Source organism: Lissotriton helveticus, chromosome 2_1 (genome assembly GCF_964261635.1).
Source record: "Lissotriton helveticus chromosome 2_1, aLisHel1.1, whole genome shotgun sequence".
Classification (NCBI taxonomy): Eukaryota; Metazoa; Chordata; class Amphibia; order Caudata; family Salamandridae; genus Lissotriton; species Lissotriton helveticus.
In genome coordinates this window covers 908551567-908570704 of record NC_136059.1, presented here as the reverse complement: position 1 = coordinate 908570704, position 19138 = coordinate 908551567, and the positions used below count along the sequence as shown (strand labels likewise).

The 19138-nt window shown below is 44.7% G+C and overlaps 1 protein-coding gene across 1 annotated transcript in view; it reads left to right on the top strand.

The window, feature by feature from the left end:
* Window positions 1-19138, top strand: part of LOC144818325 (uncharacterized) — a 557334-nt gene that overhangs the window by 474349 nt on the left and 63847 nt on the right. Inside the window, exon 10 of the mRNA XM_078675638.1 lies at window positions 12761-12879. Within this exon, the coding sequence (XP_078531764.1) occupies window positions 12761-12878 (118 nt within the window). The 3' untranslated portion in view covers window position 12879. The remainder of the gene's footprint in view (window positions 1-12760; window positions 12880-19138) is intronic.

Sequence of the window (19138 nt, the reverse complement as noted above, 5' to 3'; positions counted from 1 at the left end):
TTTCAGCGTGTATTTTTCTATCTATCTATCTATTTATCTATCGCCCTCACTCTATTTATCTATCGCCCTCACTCTATCTATCGCCCTCACTCTATCTATCTATGTATCTATCGCCCTCACTCTATATCTATCTATCGCCCTCACTCTATCTATCGCCCTCACTCTATCGATTCACTCTATCTATCGCCCTCACTTTATCTATCGCCCTCACTCTATCTATCGCCCTCACTCTATCTATCGCCCTCACTCTATCTATCGCCCTCACTCTATCTATCGCCCTCACTCTATCTATCTATCTATCTCACTCTATCTATTTATCTATTGCCCTCATTCTATCTATCGCCCTCACTCTATCGCCCTCACTCTTATCTATCAATCTATCTATCTATCGCCCTCACTCTATCTATCACCCTCACTCTATCTATCGCCCTCACTCTATCTATCGCCCTACTTCTATCTATCTATTTATCTATCTATCTATCTCACTCTATCTATTTATCTATCGCCCTCACTCTATCGCCCTCACTCTATCGCCCTCACTCTTATCTATCAATCTATCTATCTATCGCCCTCACTCTATCACCCTCACTCTATCTATCTATCGCCCTCACTCTATCTATCGCCCTCACTCTATCTATCGCCCTCACTCTATCTATCGCCCTCACTCTATCTATCGCCCTTACTCTATCGCCCTCACTCTATCGCCCTCACTCTATCGCCCTCACTCTATCGCCCTCACTCTATTATCTATCCATCTATCTATCTATCGCTCTCTATCTATCGCCCTCACTCTATCGCCCTCACTCTGTCTATCTATCGCCATCACTCTATCTATCTATCGGTCACCCTCACTCTATCTATCTGTTTATCTATCGCCCTCCCTCTGTCTATTATCGCCCTCCCTCTATCTATTATCGCCCTCCCTCTATCTATCTATCGCCCTCCCTCTATCTATCAATCTGTCGCCCTCCCTCTATCGCCCTCCCTCTATCTATCTATCGACCTCCCTCTATCTATCTATCGCACTCACTCCATCTATCTATTGCATCACCACAGCATCACTCAGCACCACCACAGCGTCACTCAGGGGCACCACAACATCACTATGCGCTACCACAGCATCACTCGTCGCCACCACAACATCACTCAGCGCCACCACAGCATCATTCAACTACAACTGGTTCAAATATGTTCTCTCAATGTTTCAAGCTTTATTACAAATGTCACAAAAAGATGTTAATATTTCACTTCTGTTCTTGGATTTTCGTCACAATAAAATACTCTGAACATAATCTTCACAAACGTTATTTACAAAAGTTTAAGCTATTGCCATTATAAATTACAATAACTTTTATTGAAGTATTAATTATTTAAAAAAAATAAAAGCCATTGTTATTTGTAATATCAGTACATCTAAGTCACGTAAATACAACACATATTGCATTACAAATGCTATAGGTGTCACATTTGCGAAAGTTAAAACTATTGGCATTGTAAATGACAAAGCTATTAATTTCACTATTTTCAAAACCAACACATAAATAAAAAAATTGTCATTTACAATACCAATAGCTCAAACTTTCCTAATGCGAGACCTATTGCATTGCAAATGCTTGTTTCCAAAAGTGGCCACTCCATTTCATGTTCGGCAGACTATCACTTTCATGGCAGTCCTTGTTCCACGTCATCCCTCTAAGAAGGAAAAAAATCCATCTTTTGGCCCCTATAGGGTCCTAAGCTTTTATACAGATTACTCTTTGTATGGTTCCCTGGAGCAAAGAAGGGCAAAGCAGTGCAAAAACAGACCATCCCCGATGGATTATTCTCTGCATCAAGATCTGCTATGCACTGGTGAATAAGCAACCTACATGAGGCTTACAGGCCCATTCCACCAGAGCTACAGCTGCTACTACTGCGCTAGCACTCATAATATCTGTCCTGGACATGTGCATCTGTACACTTGTTGACGAGGCACTACTGCCTCAACAGTTAGGTCGGTTGAGACAGGTATTTTGCCTGCTCAGTCCTGCTGGACTTTTTGGTCTTAGCCAGTTTACAGACCCACCATCTGGGAAGATGCTGCTATGGTATGTGTTCACAAAGTGAGGAATCTGCGCTTAGAAATATCCATAAGGAGAACAAGTTACTTATCTTTGGTAACCGTTTTTCTGGTGGATACTCTATTTAACCGCAGATTCCTCACTGACCCGCCTGCCGACCCATCCTATGGTAACTGGACTCAGTCCATCTACAAAGGTCCCAATTTAGAGATCTAAACACTGGTCATGTCAGTCTGCTGGAGGGCTCTACATCTGAGGCCTTTGAGAGCCTAAGCCTAAGAAAGCAATTGTTGTCAGTGTCCGTGCATAGATGATGCTTCTATGCGGCTCTGCGTGTCATTCCGGAAGTGGAACAATGCCAACACAGAGCCATACAACAATGCCTTCCTCCATGCATGAGGACTGTTCTGAAGTTTCGGGTTCCTGTCTCTGATGCTTGGGATAATATTCACAAGGTGATAAATATGCAGTTAGACAATGTATCTACCAGAAAGATTGTTAGCGAAGGTAAGTAACATATTCTTCTGCTGGAGAAGCTGACGGTCTGCTTGAAGTGCCTAGAAATCTGTCTGCTGAGAGAAAGAAGAAGCGTGCTTGGCACCACTGGATGAGAGAATGTACAATAGGATAAGCCTAGTGTGTTGCTAGCATGAGACGCAGTCATAGAAAGAAAACTATCACCAAGAGTGAAGCCAAGAGTGACCCTTGCTGTAAAGAGGTTCCACGTTCTCTGTAAGCAGTTCTTATGGGAATTAGCTACATTAAGAGATTTCTAGAACAAGTACCATATACTCATCCGGCTCAAGTAATAGGTGATGTTGCTGCATCTGCAACCGGCTGTGAAGACTGCTGCTGCCGAAGAGGAGTGCTGACATGCAGGCTTGCTCTGCCAACTTCATCCTGCTGTCTGTGTAGCAGTGCTAGGCGTTCACCTGTCCCCTGCAGAAGTGGGGTCCAAACTGCACCCGCCACATCTCGAGTACAGCAGTTAAAGCCAAGTGGTTTACAAGAGGCTTACCCTGCTTCTGAGACCTGAGACTCACCTGCACAGACAAGACTGTTGATTTTAGACATTTGGCAAGTAAACACAAGGAGTAAAATACATTGAATTAAGTTATCCAATTGACCAGTGAGAGTATTGATACTATCTGCACCTGTACCTGATTGATGCCTATGCCCATTGTGTGTTGGTGACTGTAAACATAGGATCTCTACCCTGCCAGGGAGAGATAGTCAAAGTAAGGTGTAATGCCTCACTGCTATATGCAACTTAGGTTACAGCCCTATATTGCCTTCCTCTTGTGCTATGTTATTTTGCTGTTAGATTAAAATATTTACTTTTTCTTCATAAAAGAATTGCTGTTGGCTGAGAAGTATGTTATCGTATCTGGTGGTTGATTGCTTAGTTATGAGCTCTTTCCCCCACACTGTCTCCCTGAAAAGTCAACTTGTGTCTGCTCACTGCAGCTACCTTAAGACTCAAATGCATAAAGGGTTGTACTTGGCTCAGTTTGTAAAGCCATAGCAAAATTGAACCCAGCACACCATTAGTAATTTGCTTCAGCACGGCCCTGTTGCCTAGTGCACCCCATCCCCCTGCTCCCATCCCATGAATGAGGTCTAACATTGGGTATGTTGGAACTGTGAAACTGGGTTCAGCACACAATATGCTTGATTCTAACAGGATCCAAGTGAGATACCACTTTGGCTTTCTCTGCCTTTCAAAGTGATTTGTTATGGGACTTATAGCAAGATGAAGCTTACCATTGCAAGCTGGACACTTTCTGTATATGCAGCCTTTTCAGGTCTTTATCAGATATAAAGAAGAAGATAGATAACTTTAGCTTAATTGATTATCTAGTGTCATTATTATCTGGGATAGATAGCCAAGGCTGTTCAGAGTTCACTTTGTTTTTGAGAACCCTATTATGACTTCTCTAATTGCATCTTTCTCATTATTCGGTATTGAGGCCCATAGTTGTCCATTTTCTAGCATGGAGGTGTTGAATAACATTAAGATCGAAGGATCATATAGTGGTTTGTCATTGCCATATTAGATGATCCTCTTGGAATTTCGATGGAGAATTTTGAATGTCTTTTAAGTCTTTTTTTCACTTTGGTCACCTAAGCCAGTGAAGATTTTCGTGTTGATACCTATTTTTGCATCAGGTGTACTCGGAAATAAGTCTAAATCTGTATCTCAGTGCAAATTTAAATCATCCTCTGGTGAGAGGGCTAATTTAGGATGTAAGCCACTAACATTTCTGCTACTCGATGGCCTAATTATTCCAGAAAACAAAATTGAGGTCTTCTGTGTGCCCTGGTTTGTCACTCACAGATTTAAGCAGTCAACAAATGGGGAAAGATGCAGCGTTTTATCATCAGCAGGAAGGATATGAGAAGATAATTATAGTACTGAATGACTACATATGCAGTTCTTTGGCTATTACATACATTGAGGTAGACACAACCTTTTAAGTAGACTTGTCTATTGAATTATCTGTGAATGGATGGAAGTTGTGTTTAATTTAGTCTTGTTCGTCCTCCATAACTATGTCTTGTCTTGGAAAAAGTTCCTCTTTACTATTGGCCATTCACAGTTTTGTAAGTGAAATACAGTTTTATGTTTTTACTGTCCCTTGTTTGGAAGCAACGTAAAAACTACAGTTAAGGCTTGCTGAAAATGGGCCACAAAGCATTGAGGAGAAATGAGGGAAATGGTTCTTTCCTCAAATTTGCAACTGCGATCAAAAAATGGCACCTCATAGGGACAAACCCCATCAGAATATTGAGTAGCGCAAGATCTAGCGACCCTCTTTCCTCCTTGATAGCTGACACCCATCGTCCATGCTTATCAATGGGATTTAAGCTAGGGCTGTGTACCTAAGGTTATCATTTCCGCCGATGCTCCTTCGTGACACGTCCATCTCCGGTACCCGTACCTTGGACACCCTCTTTACCAAGGTAACGTCCACTCCTGATGCTGGTTCCTCTCCCGTTTCACTGATGCGATCTCACGCTACCCCTCCCCCCCCCCCCCCGCCCTGCCCCGCCCCCTTGGGACTTCATAGACTCGCCAGACGCCTCCGGCCTACGACGCTCCTCCTGAAGACAGGACCGCGTCCCTCAAGGTAGCGTATGTTCTCTCCCTCGCCACACCGATCCTGATAGTCTCCCCCACTGGATGTATTGATAATCCACTTTTACGCTTACTTTACCACACCGGCTGCTCGCCCAGGGACTTACCAGACTCCTTTATAGTCTTAATTCCTCCTCTCACTGCCCGGCCTTTCCCCTCACATTGCAGATTCACACGTCAGGTGCCAGATGCTGCATGTCTTCTCTCAATCAATTTTTCAGCCAATCTTCGTACCTTCTTGACTGATCCCTGTGGCTCCCAAGCCGCCAGTGTCGCTCGCTCCCATCCCCTCTTCTCACTCCCAACCAATGTTCCCTCTAATTCTTTCCCTCTGTGTGCGGCAGTGTAGGGTCTCTGTGCGCTGCAGCCAAGGCTATGTGCGCCAGGAACCAGACCTCGCGTGTGGGTTCAGCGCCAAATATCACTCCAAACTTTTGCTTAAAAAAGTGAAAAGATGGTGCATTTCTACAAATACAGCACCACGTTAAGGGTCTTCAGGCAGGTTTGAAATTTGGATACACACACCATGACATGGAATGGTGACACAGGCAAGCACACTTCGAGTTTAGAAAAGCCCAAGAGTCCAATAGTGGTACCATCATAAGATTTTACTGCTGTAGGTGTAATGTTACTTGTTGTATTATAAATCTGGATGCAGAGACAAAAAGATGCATCAAAATACCAATTTCCACTCTTGCCTGTCTCTGCTTTCTCCTTTTGTGCCTGTTTTCCTGTCTTTCTCTTCCTTCCTTCCAGTTGGTGTGTTTCTCTCTATCTTGTTGGTGGTCACTAAGGGATGAGGAAAAATAAATGCCAGTCCCCAAAAAATGAGTGAGGGTGAGACCACCGGCTCAAATTAACCACTGGGCACATGTAGCGAAGAAAAACGTGTAAAATGTAATGGGTATTATCATCTTCCTTTAAAGACAGTGAAGGGTTGTAATGACAGGATAATAAATTACGGAGCCCCAAGGAGGAGGAGTTTGCACGTCACCTAAATCCTGCGATGGCTTTGTAGCACCACAAGACAACATGGATAAAAAGCTGTAGTTTCCATTGGTTGAGATGTTTAATTACCAAAAATACAAGTGGGACGTTCAAATGGTTTGTTGGCCCCCAGAAAACACGTGGTTATGTCAGGTGGCTCGCCTGTTTTACTATGGCATGAAAAGGATGTGGTATCGAACGTATATCAAAAGCAGTAAGTTGCAAACTATTGGTAGTCAACATTGGCAAAAAAAAAAGATGAATTTCTTTCTGTTCATCATTATGTGGAGATTGTGTGTTTTTTCATTTTAAATTGCTGTTTTAAATGCATATTTAGCTAGCTGGAGGGGAGATTTGATGCCGGCTTCCTGCAGTGTTGAACAACAGACACCCAGCTGAAAAGAAAGTTTTTTTTTTTTGTTTTCACTTTTTAGAGACAGAGTTGGATGTTACTCATTGCAATGGCAACCTTCTCCTATTTTAACATTCTGCCTTCAGTGCCAAAAACATGAAAGCAGGGATGCAGGCTTGGGGGGGGGGGGGGTTGTGTGGTGGGTGACTCCAGGGCGGGTAGATCAGATGAGTCGCATGTCTAGTGAAAAGGCAGGCCCAAAGTGAAACTAGATCAAAGAATATTATTATGGAGCTGCAAGCAAGTAAGGGGGATGAGCAGAAAACAAAACTGGTTTTATTTAGTGTAGATCATGGGTATTCACAAACTTTCTCTCGGGCCAAATTTACAATGTGGTTTGTGGCCGAGGGCCGCACCGGTGGGGGCAGGGTCAGTGGGGGAAGGGAGCGGGCTAGAGCAAAAAAAAACTGTGACCATGAAGTTGAACACAGGTCCCTGAGCAGATGCTTTCATCTACTGAGCCACCAGACCCGGCATACATCTCTCTCTCTCTCTCTCTCTCTCTCTCTCTCTCTCTCTCTCTCTCTCTCTCTCTCTCTCTCTCTCTCTCTCTCTCTCTCTCTCTCTCTCTCTCTCTCACTCCCTCTCTCTCTTGTTGTCTCCCTCTCTCTATCTATCTCTCTCTATCTGTCTCCATCCCTCTGTCTCCCTCTGTCTGTCTCCGTCTATCGGTCTCTTCCTCCCTGTCTCCCTCTATCTGTCCCCCTCCCTCTATCTGACTCCATCCCTCTGTCTGTCTCCCTCTGTCTGTCTCCCTCTGTCTCCCTCCCTCTATCTCCCTCCCTCTGTCTCCCTCCCTCTCTCTCTGTCTCCCTCTCTCTCTGTCTCCCTCTCTCTCTGTCTCCCTCTCTCTCTGTCTCCCTCTCTCTCTGTCTCCCTCTTTATCTGTCTCCCTCCCTCTCTCTCTGTCTCCCTCTCTCTCTCTGTCTCCCTCTCTCTCTGTCTCCCGCTCTCTCTGTCTCCCGCTCTCTCTGTCTCCCTCTCTCTCTGTCTCCCTCTCTCTCTGTCTCCCTCTCTCTCCGTCTCTCTCTGTCTCCCTCTCTATCTGTCTCCCTCTCTCTCTGTCTCCCTCTCTATCTGTCTCCCTCTCTATCTGTCTCCCTCTCTATCTGTCTCCCTCTCTATCTGTCTCCCTCCCTCTCTCTCCCTCCCTCTCTCTCCCTCTGTTTGTCTCCCTGACCTTCCCTCTGTCTCCCTTGACTCCCTCTGTCTCCCTCTCGCTCTGTCTCCCTCCCTCTCTCTGTCTCCCTCCCTCTCCCTCTCTCTGTCACCCTCGGTCTCCCTCCATCTCCTTCTCTCTGTCTCCCTCTGTCTGTCTCTCTGTCTCTCTATCTGTGTCTGTCCCTGCCTGTGTCTGTCCCTGTCTATGTCTGTCCCTGTCTCTATCTGTCCCTGTCTGTCTGTCTGTCCCTGTCTCGGTATCCCTCTCTCTGTTCCCTCTCCCTCTCTCTGTCCCTGTCTCTATCTCGGTCTATGTCTCTATCTCTGTCTGTCACTGCCTCTGTCTGCCTCTGCCTCTATGTGTCCCTGCATCTATCTCTGTTTCTAGCTCTGTCTCTGTAGCTCTCTAGCTCTATCTGTCTCTTCCTCCGTCAGTCTGTCCCTGCCTCTATCTAGCTCTTTCTGGCCCTGCCTCTCTGCCTCTATCTGGTTTGGTCTCTATATGTCTCCATCTGTCTCTGTCTCTATCCGTCACTGCCTCTGTCTGTCTCTGTCTCTGTTTCTGTCTCTATCGTTGTCTCTGTGCATTGGGCAGTGCACAGTACTGTGTCTACATGTCCCTGTAACTGACAAAAAAAAAACAATAATCCAATGTATTTAAAACCCAACATGGTCCTTTGTATATGTCCTGGTTTTACAATAAACTCCCAAAATGTATCTATGTATGAAGTAGGTTAACTACTATGATCATCAATCCAATTCCACCAATGTGGGTGTGGGCGGGAGGAACCAACAGAGGATGAACGACCGTCGTGCTACATACAAATCACAGGGATATACAATATGGGGATGGGAGGAACACCTTTTGTTTTTACTTTTTAACTTGTGCTATTAAAACTTGTCTACATTCTCCTTTTTTTTTTTTGTAAAACAGTTTTTATTGCAGAGTTCAACGCAAGGTATACAATACGTTTGCAATTAGTTTATGCGGGACCAGAAGTTCCGGCACTCGGTCTAGGTTTTGCATACACAGCCTCATAGCCGACATCCCGGAGGCTGGGCGGCACAGAAATATAAAGGACATATTCCTAGTCTCATGGCATAAACTTTGTCATCGGTCCTCCGCTGTCTGCTTTTAATTTTTTTTCCCCCTCAACCTTCTACTTTTCCCTCCCCCCCCCCCCCTGGTGTCTGCGCTCGCGTCTGTTGATTGTGCAGTCTACATTCTCCTTTAGATGCGTGCAGAATGGTGAAGTGCCAACCCGTTATGACACCAAAGACGGAAACACAACATAACAGGGCCGTAAATACACCCCCAACCACTCGCACAGCTTAATTGCGCCATTTCTGCCTCTCCTTTCTTTTTTACTCATCAATGTATTCTTTATATACTTTCTTCTTTTCCTCTTCTTTCCACAGTCCTATAAGTACTCATCCACACGTGGAATTATACCACCATAATATTGCATTTTGCTCTATTAAACAGCACAAATCCATATGTGATTTCTTAAAATGAACACATATTGTAAACTGCTCAAATGTTCTCTCCGAAATGAAATGAAAAACATTTCCATCAATGCAGCTAATCACCGTCCGCTATCAAAACAAATCAATTAATTTTAAACTTTCATCTACCCTTGAGCCTTTCCCCTCCCTCCATCAAGTTCTACCAAACCTTAAGCTTTTTCCCTTCTCGTGACGCACTTAATCTCTCATATTGTTGGCCCCTTCAAAACATTTACCTCTGTTCCCCTCCTCCAATAACAATCACTCTGTGCCGTGTGCGTTTAAATGTTGCTTGCATTTCCATTTTTTTCGCCGCCATCTAAACTATCATATAGATGGTGATGTTCCAAACCTCACACATTCACAAGCTGATGAAATCACCACCTTTTAAACCTCCCATCTACTGGATTAAACACCACTTGATTCCCCTACCTGCCATCACAGGTTAAAATGGGTAATATGCGTCTTCCTTCTTAGCAAGTAATCATCTGTGTCATTCCCTCACCCCTCTTTAAATCCATCCACCCGCCAAAATTCCTCCTATTTGGCCCTTAACTGCACCAGTTTACCGATGTTGATATTATCATTCAAAAACAAAAACTTTATTTCCCATAATGCAATTTAACAGTTTCCAAAGAGAACGGAAACTATAAAAATCAATGTCATTGCAAAAACCAATAATTATCATATAAGAATTATAGCAACTTTAAAGTCCGTTTCTAATAGTACATTAACACCAACTTTTTAGACGAACTCAAGATCTTTCACCAAACCGTGTGGATGCATGAGGCACATCTGTGTCTTGTTACTTATCCTCTCTAACGGGCGGGTGCTATGCCAAACAGGTCAAAGTTCATGAAGATCCAATATGGGGATGGGATGCACACCTTTTGCTTTTACTTTTTAACTTGCTATTCAAACTTGTCCACATTCTCCTTTAGATGCATGCAGATACTAATCACAGGCGATAACAGGCAGCAAACACCACCAAACGGAAACTGTCCAGCAGCCTATGTGGGGTCACTCACAGAAGAGCCAAACAGAGCAAGCCTGAGGGGTAATTGTGGGCCATTGTGAAAATATTCCTGTTAATTGCAGCACAGTAGGGTGCTGCAATTAACAGGAATACATTCACAAGTGCCCACAATCAGCCCTCAGCCACACTAAATTAAGAGAAGATATGCAGCAAGCCCAAAAGCATGACGTGCGCTTTACACGTCTTGCTTTTGAACTTGATGCATGCCTTTCTTAATGGTCCAAGGCTGTGGGCTGATTGTGGGCACTTGTGAATGTATTCCTGTTAATTGCAGCACCCTACTGCGCTGCAATTAACAGGAATATTTTCACAATGACTCACAATCAGCCCGCAGCCTTGGCCCATTAAGAAAGAAAAGTAGCAAGTGCAGGAGACACTTGCTATTCAACTCGACCCTGGAACCTCAAAATGACCGGTTTTCGCGAATGCTTTCCCGGGATGTGTGCGCGCTTCACTCGGCACACTGCGCGCTCGGAGTCACCGAGGTGCGCGGCCGCCCAGCCACGCAGGTTACAGGGCACACTGCTCCCGACCCCTCTCCCTTTTCTCCTCATACAGCACCGAGACAATCATACAACCCTGTCCTGATGAAGATCCTGAGTAACTGGATCGAAACGTCGTTGTCTCTTCAGCGCAACTAAAGGCGCAGCCTCGGTGGTTCCACGAAATCATTGTCATTTCTCCTCCCATTTGTAAATCTATGTCTGGAACCACCTTATTCACTGAATATATTTGCGCACATTAGCACATTGCGCTATTATCGTCCGCTGACCACATATTGTCACTTGCGTCGCCACTAATTGTGTCACCTACACAACTAAGCACCAAGTTCAATTTGGGTTGTTCACGCATTTTTGCTTACAGTGCTGTTATAACTATGTTTATTTTTGTTCTTAAATACATGATGCTGAATGCACATTCTTTAAAAAAATCAGGCTAGAGTTTCCCGGTCTCTCCTTTCGTGTAAAGTATTGTACTTCCATGCCTAACCGTCCTCCTTTACTCTACCAGTTGAGATATTGTTGTTTGTTTAAGGTTATCATGAGACACCACCCACGAAGCGGGCAGTTGAAAAATGGATTGTATTACCAGGTCGGAGAAACTGTAATGTATAAATGACTGAGCACAGTAAAGTTAAGATGAAATGTAGGTAACCAGTTAAGGGAGCATAGACATAAGAGACAGTATATTAGAAGTGACACTTTTTTGTGAGTAGCAGAAAAAGGACTTCCTGGAATGAGTCGGCCATTTTATCAATTAAGCTGTCTACGTACTGGAATGTTTATGTATTGTTAGTACTTTCTGCAGTTTCTGGGAAATGTTTGTTTATATTGCCGTGGCTGTTATTCAAATTAGGCAAGTTTATAAAGCTTAACAAAAGCCTTCAGTCTAGCCATGAGATTAATTTTTCAGAGGTTCTCATCCAGATCTTCACATTCTGTGGTGGTGGTTCTGTAATGATCAGGTCCACAAATGATCATGTCGTTTAAAGATGGTTTATTTCAGGAGGGTTACAAGATGATAAGTAGATAGGAACAAGGTCACAGAGAGACCCAAGGCATAACATAGAAGTCCAGATACCACAGGTTCTTATAAACCTGACTGAGTGTGTGTCTTTAACAACAACTGAAGTTTCTTTATCTTTTTACTGCATGTACCTTCCTGCTGAAAGTACCTTGGGTGCTATTTAATTTCAAAAAAGCAATTTTGGTATGGTTTTTATTTTTAATGTGAAAGCTCAAGCTGACTCAAAAAGAGACCCTTTCAGTTGGATGGCATAGTACATTTGTTTTTGGAAAGAATAGTTATGTTGAAATCTGTCTAAATTTTTTGAAACAATTACTGGGACAAATAATTTCCAAACAGAACCCTTAAGTCATATTCTTGAAGCTACATCTATCTTTTCATTTAGCTCATTCGTCTTCCTCCCAACAATTGGTTGCCGCTTGGTGATTTATTTAGTCGAATGTCATATAAGAAACATAATTTTATGTAAAACTGTTCTCCAGCGCAGTATCCTTAACTTGTTGAACTTCGTGCTTAAGCGCTAACATGTTGCCTTTCAGACTCTTTGAAATGACATGTACTTGTTTGTGAAATATTTGGTATCTGGAAAGTTCTTCTGTGCTAAAAAGAGAACCACCCCTATAGACTATCAAGGAGAATTATAACATAGCTGTTGCTCCTTGTAACTGCGGTAAGTGTGGGGAAACAACTGTGAAACGTTCTCTGAGATTCTGTTCAGATGTAAACATTTGAGAGGGTGGAGGGATGGTGAATTGGAAATTGCTAATGCCATCAAGCTATGTGATGTGAAACTGTTTTACTATTGCTTGGAATTTTCATTAATGTCATGGTCAACCAAACCTAAGCTGATGTCACAATTGAGCAGTTCACAAGAGTTAAAGCTTAAACTTTGAGCAAGCAGCACAGTTATGACTCTTATTTATATTCCACAGGGATCAGCGACCTGTAGTTCAGAGCATGGGTGCGTCGGGCATGACAAGCCAGGATCACACCTTGTTTGCTTTCCGTCAGAAAATGATGCAGATGTTCAAAGGAGGATTACCAAAATGAGGTGTGTTGGTCGTTAATCTTTTTCTGATTGCCTGACAGATCAGGACATAAAACTTGGTTATTGTTATGTGTATTATATTGAAAATTCAGGTTTGTAGATTTGTCCTTTATCTAGGATCAAATTAATGAATGATGTTATAAGATTAAAAGGAAATAATAGAGCCGACTGTGCCAGATGCCCTCTTTATGTGGAGTCAACTTTTAGACTGCAATGCTTACATGCTTACAGGCAGGACTGCTTAGTCCAGAGCTGGATACTCGTGAGATACTGGTAGCTCTCTAGATACCTGCAACTAGCTCTCCCTTGTGCAGCCCATCATACTTAAATTGAAGCTTTTGCTTGGATGAATTAATATATGTATTTCAGAATTGAGGGCATGCATTTGAGCTGAAAATTTATATATTTTCAAAACTCTTAAGCTAATGTTTGGAGAAAAATGACTGCATTTCCAAAATAAATCATGTGGTGTTAGGGAGGCTTATTACTGATCTCACCTTGGAGCCGTTGGCATTACAGCTATGGCTGTTAAGTATTACCTATGTAGAGGTATTCCAATTAGCATTACGTTAATGCTGGCAACCCTCCCTGATATAATGAGGTGCTCATGGCTAGTAATTTTGCATGTGGTGGCCACTAATGCAATCTTGACTGATGTGTTTGCTATTACAACATTATTAATATTTGTAGCTCTGAATGCTTCTCATTGATCAAAAGTAGTTCTTATTATATAAAAGATTGGTGATCCCTGGTCCAGTGGACCCATGAGACAGAAGCATGGAATAATGCAGCCGTTTCGAAAAGAAGAGTGTAGAGGATTTGTATAGCAGGAGCTTTGAGGTGGCTTTATACTTAAGTTTTTCTTTTGCGCCAACATCAGGGCCAGCGTGGCGGACCGCAGAGACATAAATATGTGCCTGAAGTTCTGTGGGGATAAGTGATTGGGGGGAAGTTTTGTAGGGATGTTTGCTTTCCAGTGCTTCCTCCTTTCTCCCTTATCCTTGCTTATTGATTATTCTCCAGTCAATTGGGGTATATGGATGACTTTGGTACATTATGCGGGCGGGCACCATATCTGGACCTCTCCCCACGCTTTTCTCCCCCTTTATATCTTTCTATTCACTCTTTATCTTCGCCTTATTCGTTTCTTTTATTGTCTTTTGGAATTTTTATATTTATTTTTCTCCTCTCCCTCTTTTTTTGGGGAGTAGAGGGTTTTGTTTGTTAAAGGGTGTACTTGTTGGGATGTGAGATTATGTATGGTGTGGTGTGTGTGGGAGTGGGCTGGGGTTGTGTATTAGCTGACGGCTGTGTTGGTGGCCCTGGCGGGGCGTAACCGTGGTCCTGATCGTGGGAACATTTGGTATATTTCTGGTAGTGAATGTGTTTTGTATGAGGTAAGGTGTTCGAGTGGTAGAGGTGAAAGATTTTGTTTTTGTTGATATTGTATTTTTTGTGGATGAGGATTTTGTCGGGGTCATAAAGTTATTTGGTTGAGATGGGGGAGGGTTGGGATGGGAGGTTATGTGGGGATGCATGCCGGTTTTATGCCGTGTCTGCTCGGGGGGTTGGGAGTTTCTGTTGTTATTTTGGGTGGGGGGTGGCGGGGGGGGGAGTTGTATGGACAGCGGCCACAGGCAGACTAGATGTGTAGTGCTGCAGGAACCTTGGGATAGAGGTTGATATGGGACACTATAAGACCATCACATGGAATGTGAGAGGGCTAAACTCATTTACAAAACGTTACAGGGTGCAAACATATCTGAGGCGGATGGGTGTCCATGTGGCTATGTTTCAATAGACTCACCTACAGGATACAGAAATACAGAATCTACACACAAAATGGAGAGGACAACTATTTGCATCTACTTTTCCCTCCTATGCAAGGGGGATAGGCATATGGGTAACCCCGCAGGTCCCCTTCAAATTGCGTAGTTATGAAGCAGATGTAGTGGGTAGATATGTAATTGTACATGGAGACATGGATGGTATGGAGGTGTGTTTGGTCAACGTTTATAATCCTAACCTGTATGATGCAGAATTCTTTGGGGATCTGGAAGACCGGTTGTTGGCATTCATTGGGATTCCCATGATATGGGAAGAGGACTTCAATTGGGTTTTAGATGGGGCGCTGGATAGACACCCCCCCAAGCATCACACAAAACCTCATATGACGGTAGCCCTGAGCAGGGTGGTGGATAGGCTGCAGTGTGTGGATGATTTGGCGCGATATACATCCTGGAGAATGTCAGTTTACATGTTATACCCCGGCCTGTGCTGTATATAGTAGGTTAGATAGGTTGTTGATATCACGGGAGCTGTGTGCTAGTGTGGGTGGAGTTAGCTTACTAAACCGTTTTCTCTTGGATTACGCTCCGGTGTTGTTGGAGTGGGGACCCAAGCGGGTTAGACCAAGAGTCACAATATGGCGACTGCAGGCACAGCCACTAAAAAATCGCATTTTTAGCGAGGAATTGTTATGTTATGTTATGTTATTTTTAATTTTATACCGCGCCTAATCACCTGCAGGTCTCTAAGCGCCCGGAAAGATGGTACAGGACAATAACACAACAGGGTCAGAACAAAAGATCGCATTGGATTAAGCCATGCTCAGGCTTCTCCTGAACAGTAGCGTTTTCAGACTCTTTCGAAATTTTAAGAGGTTTCCTTCCTCACGTAGCCCTCCAGGCAAGTTATTCCACAGCTGGGGAACCAATACCGAGAAGGCTCTGCCTCCCTTCGTCACTAGCCTGTACCGAGGGCAAGTCAACAACTGCAAGTCCGAGGACCGAAGTGATCTCGTCGGGCAGTACAGTTGTAGGCGCTCCTTGATATAGGCCGGAGCCTTACCATAGATGGCCTTATGGGCAGTACACAGACTCTTGAATTCCACTCTCTCTTTAATTGGAAGCCAATGTAGGTTTTGTAGTAGAGGAGTGGCTCTAGACCTCCTAGGGAGTCTAAAAATCAGTCGGGCAGCATCATTCATTAGAACCTGAAGCCTATTAGTAAGGGTTTTCGGTAGGCCAAGGTAAAGGGCATTCCCATAGTCGATTCTGGAAATGATAGTGGCAGTTACTATTGAACGCATCGTGGGCTCTGAAAGGATAGGGGATAGCTTCCGCAGTTGCCGGATGATGTTAGTACAGCTGCCTACCACCGACGCGATCTGAGGTGCCATCGATAGGTCAGCATCCAACCGAATCCCCAAGCTTTTTACAGCCAGGCTTGGTTTTGGGGCCGGGCCCAACTCCATGGGCCAGTAGAGGTCACTCCAAGGTGAGAGGGTGGATGGTATAACCAGGATCTCAGTTTTGTCAGGATTGACTTTTAAAAGGTTATCTGTCATCCATCGTACCGTGAACCTCAGGATGTTCTGGGATTGGAGTTGTGCAACCGTGGTGTCATTTATACTTAGCAGCAACTGCGTATCGTCCGCATAGTTGAAGACTTTACAGTCCATTGCAGCCAGCGCAGCGATCAGGGGTTGCAGGTATAGATTAAATAGAAGTGGGGACAGGGCCGACCCCTGCGGTACTCCGCACTCTAGAACCCCGACCTCAGATGTTTCATCCCCCAGTTGTATCCTTTGAGTCCTGCCTGTAAGGAAGGATTCCAACCACTGCAGCGCCAAGCCCTTAATCCCAAAGCTCTTCAATCTGTCCAGGAGCAGGGTGTGGCTGACAGTATCGAACGCCGCTGATAGGTCTAATAAAATCAGGGCGCTCGCTTTCTTACAGTCAGCCCTACCTCTTAGTTCATCCAGCACCGAGAGCATCACCAACTCGGTGCTGTGGTGTGCTCGAAAACCTGCCTGTCTATCATGGAGTAGATGGTGAGATTCCAGATAGCAGGACAGGGACTGAAGAACATGTTGCTCCAGGATTTTTGAGAGAAAGGGCAGCTGGGAGATGGGTCTGTAGTTCTTCAACACAGCGGGATCCGACCCCAGCTTTTTCAATAAGGGTCTTACCCGCGCCTCCTTAAGTTCACTCGGCAGGTATCCCATGTCTAGCGATCTATTGAGGAGAGAGATGATGTATTCCTCCAATAAGGGACGCGCAATGCGAAAAGTCTCAGGTGGACAAGGATCAGCTGGGGAGCCAGATTTAATTTTACACATCAGTTGTTCCAAGATTAGTGTATCCATCTGTGGGAATATTCTAAGAGAGCAGTCGCTCGCCTTATTAGATGTTAAGGCAATTGCAGTCCCTGTTGCCGCCACATTCTCTATCTCCTGGACAATGATCTTCACCTTCTCCAGGAAATAGGTCTGGAAGGTATTACAGTCAAAAGGGGGCTTAACATTATCAGGCTTCTTACTCAGCTCAGCCAAGATTTTAAAGGTTTCTTTCTGGATATTAGTGGCCTTGCTTAGGCGCGACTCAAGATAGTCCGCTTTAGCTTGAATCATAAGTTTTTTGTATTGGTGGAGAAAGGCCTTATAGGTATCCCTATCAGTAACCTGCTTGGATTTCCTCCACAGCCTTTCTAATCTCCTTAGCTTGGTTTTGGTTTCCCTTAAGAGCGGAGTAAACCAGGGAGCTTTCCCAGAGCCCTTGATTTGTTGAGTTTTCACTGGCGCTATCTGATCGATGGCCAGAGTCAAACATCTTGTTAGATCAGAGTAGTCTCGGTCCAAATTACAATCTGGCTCTAAGACCTGGGGGAGTACCAGATGTGCCTCAGTCAGGGCTCTCAGATTGACTTCAATCCAATTCCGGGTTTTCCTGAAGCTATGTGAGTTATGAACAGCCCCATTGCTAAGGGGGACCTCACACGAGACCAAACAGTGATCCGACCAGACACAGGGCGCTGCCTCACTAAATGTTAGAGTGGCGTCGGTGGTCCACATAAGGTCAAGAGTGTGACCTTTTATATGCGTTGGGGTATCCACAATCTGTGTGAAGTCCAATGCGGACATTAATGTGTCTAACTGGCGCATGGGTGAGTCCCAGGTGGGCTTATCCCAATGTAAATTAAAATCCCCTGTAACCAAGATTTTTGTATATCTTGACCTAAGGTCAGATATAATAGGACAGAATAAGTCAAAGAAGGTGGGGGTTGCCTTCGGCGGACGATAAACAGACAAGATCACCCAACACACATTGTTTACTGTGACCTTTACCCCAAGAAGATCGGCTAAGTCAATCGTCTCAGTTAGTATTTTTTCAACCGTCATGGTCTTCCTATACAAAATAGCTACCCCACCCCCCCGTGAGCCCCCTGGGCGGTTATGCCACATTATATCATATCCGCTTGGTACGGCGGCGATGATATCCGGTAACGAGTTCTCATCTGTCCAGGTCTCTGAAAGAGTCAGGACATCGCAGTCACTATCCTGAAGCATATTGTATACCTCCAGATGATGGCAGTGCAACGAGCGGGTATTAAGGCTCGATATTTTTAACGTGGAACATTTATTCAAGGCAGGTGTGACCCCAACATTCCGAAAGATACTGTACTTTTTAAGCGACAGCAGAACTGTCTGGTCCAACATGGGTTCGCCTAGATTCAAAGATTTAAGCATTTCTGAGGAATAAGTGCGACGATAACCAGCCATCCCAGCCCCTGCGCCCGTCTGTGCGCGGACGGGCGCAGACGGGCTGGACTCTGGCGTGACTCCGGCGATGCTCCGGCGAGCCCGCAGCGCGTGCCCGCTGCGCGTCAGCATGGCCCGTTTTAAATACCGGTCTAGCGTCCTTGCGACGACTAGACCGTGTGCAGCTTCTCTAGGCCGCCCCCCCCAACCCAAGATGTCCGCCGCAGTGCTGCCTGTCGGGAGAAGGACCCGCTCCAAACGCGGTGAGTTTTGCGATTATGGTGCAAGTAAGTGGATTCTGAGTTAAGAGCCTAAAAAGCGGCGACAATACACAACAAATAAACAATTTTTCAGCGATTTAAAAATTCCTTGTGTGAGCTCCTGTGAGCGCGCTGCACTCTGTGGTGCAACTCGCTCCGTTTGTCCTAATGATTTCCAATCACAGGCCACCTAGTTTGCCCCGTTTAAATACCGGTCTAGCGTCCTTGCGACGACTAGACCGTGTGCAGCTTCTCTAGGCCGCCCCCCCCAACCCAAGATGTCCGCCGCAGTGCTGCCTGTCGGGAGAAGGACCCGCTCCAAACGCGGTGAGTTTTGCGATTATGGTGCAAGTAAGTGGATTCTGAGTTAAGAGCCTAAAAAGCGGCGACAATACACAACAAATAAACAATTTTTCAGCGATTTAAAAATTCCTTGTGTGAGCTCCTGTGAGCGCGCTGC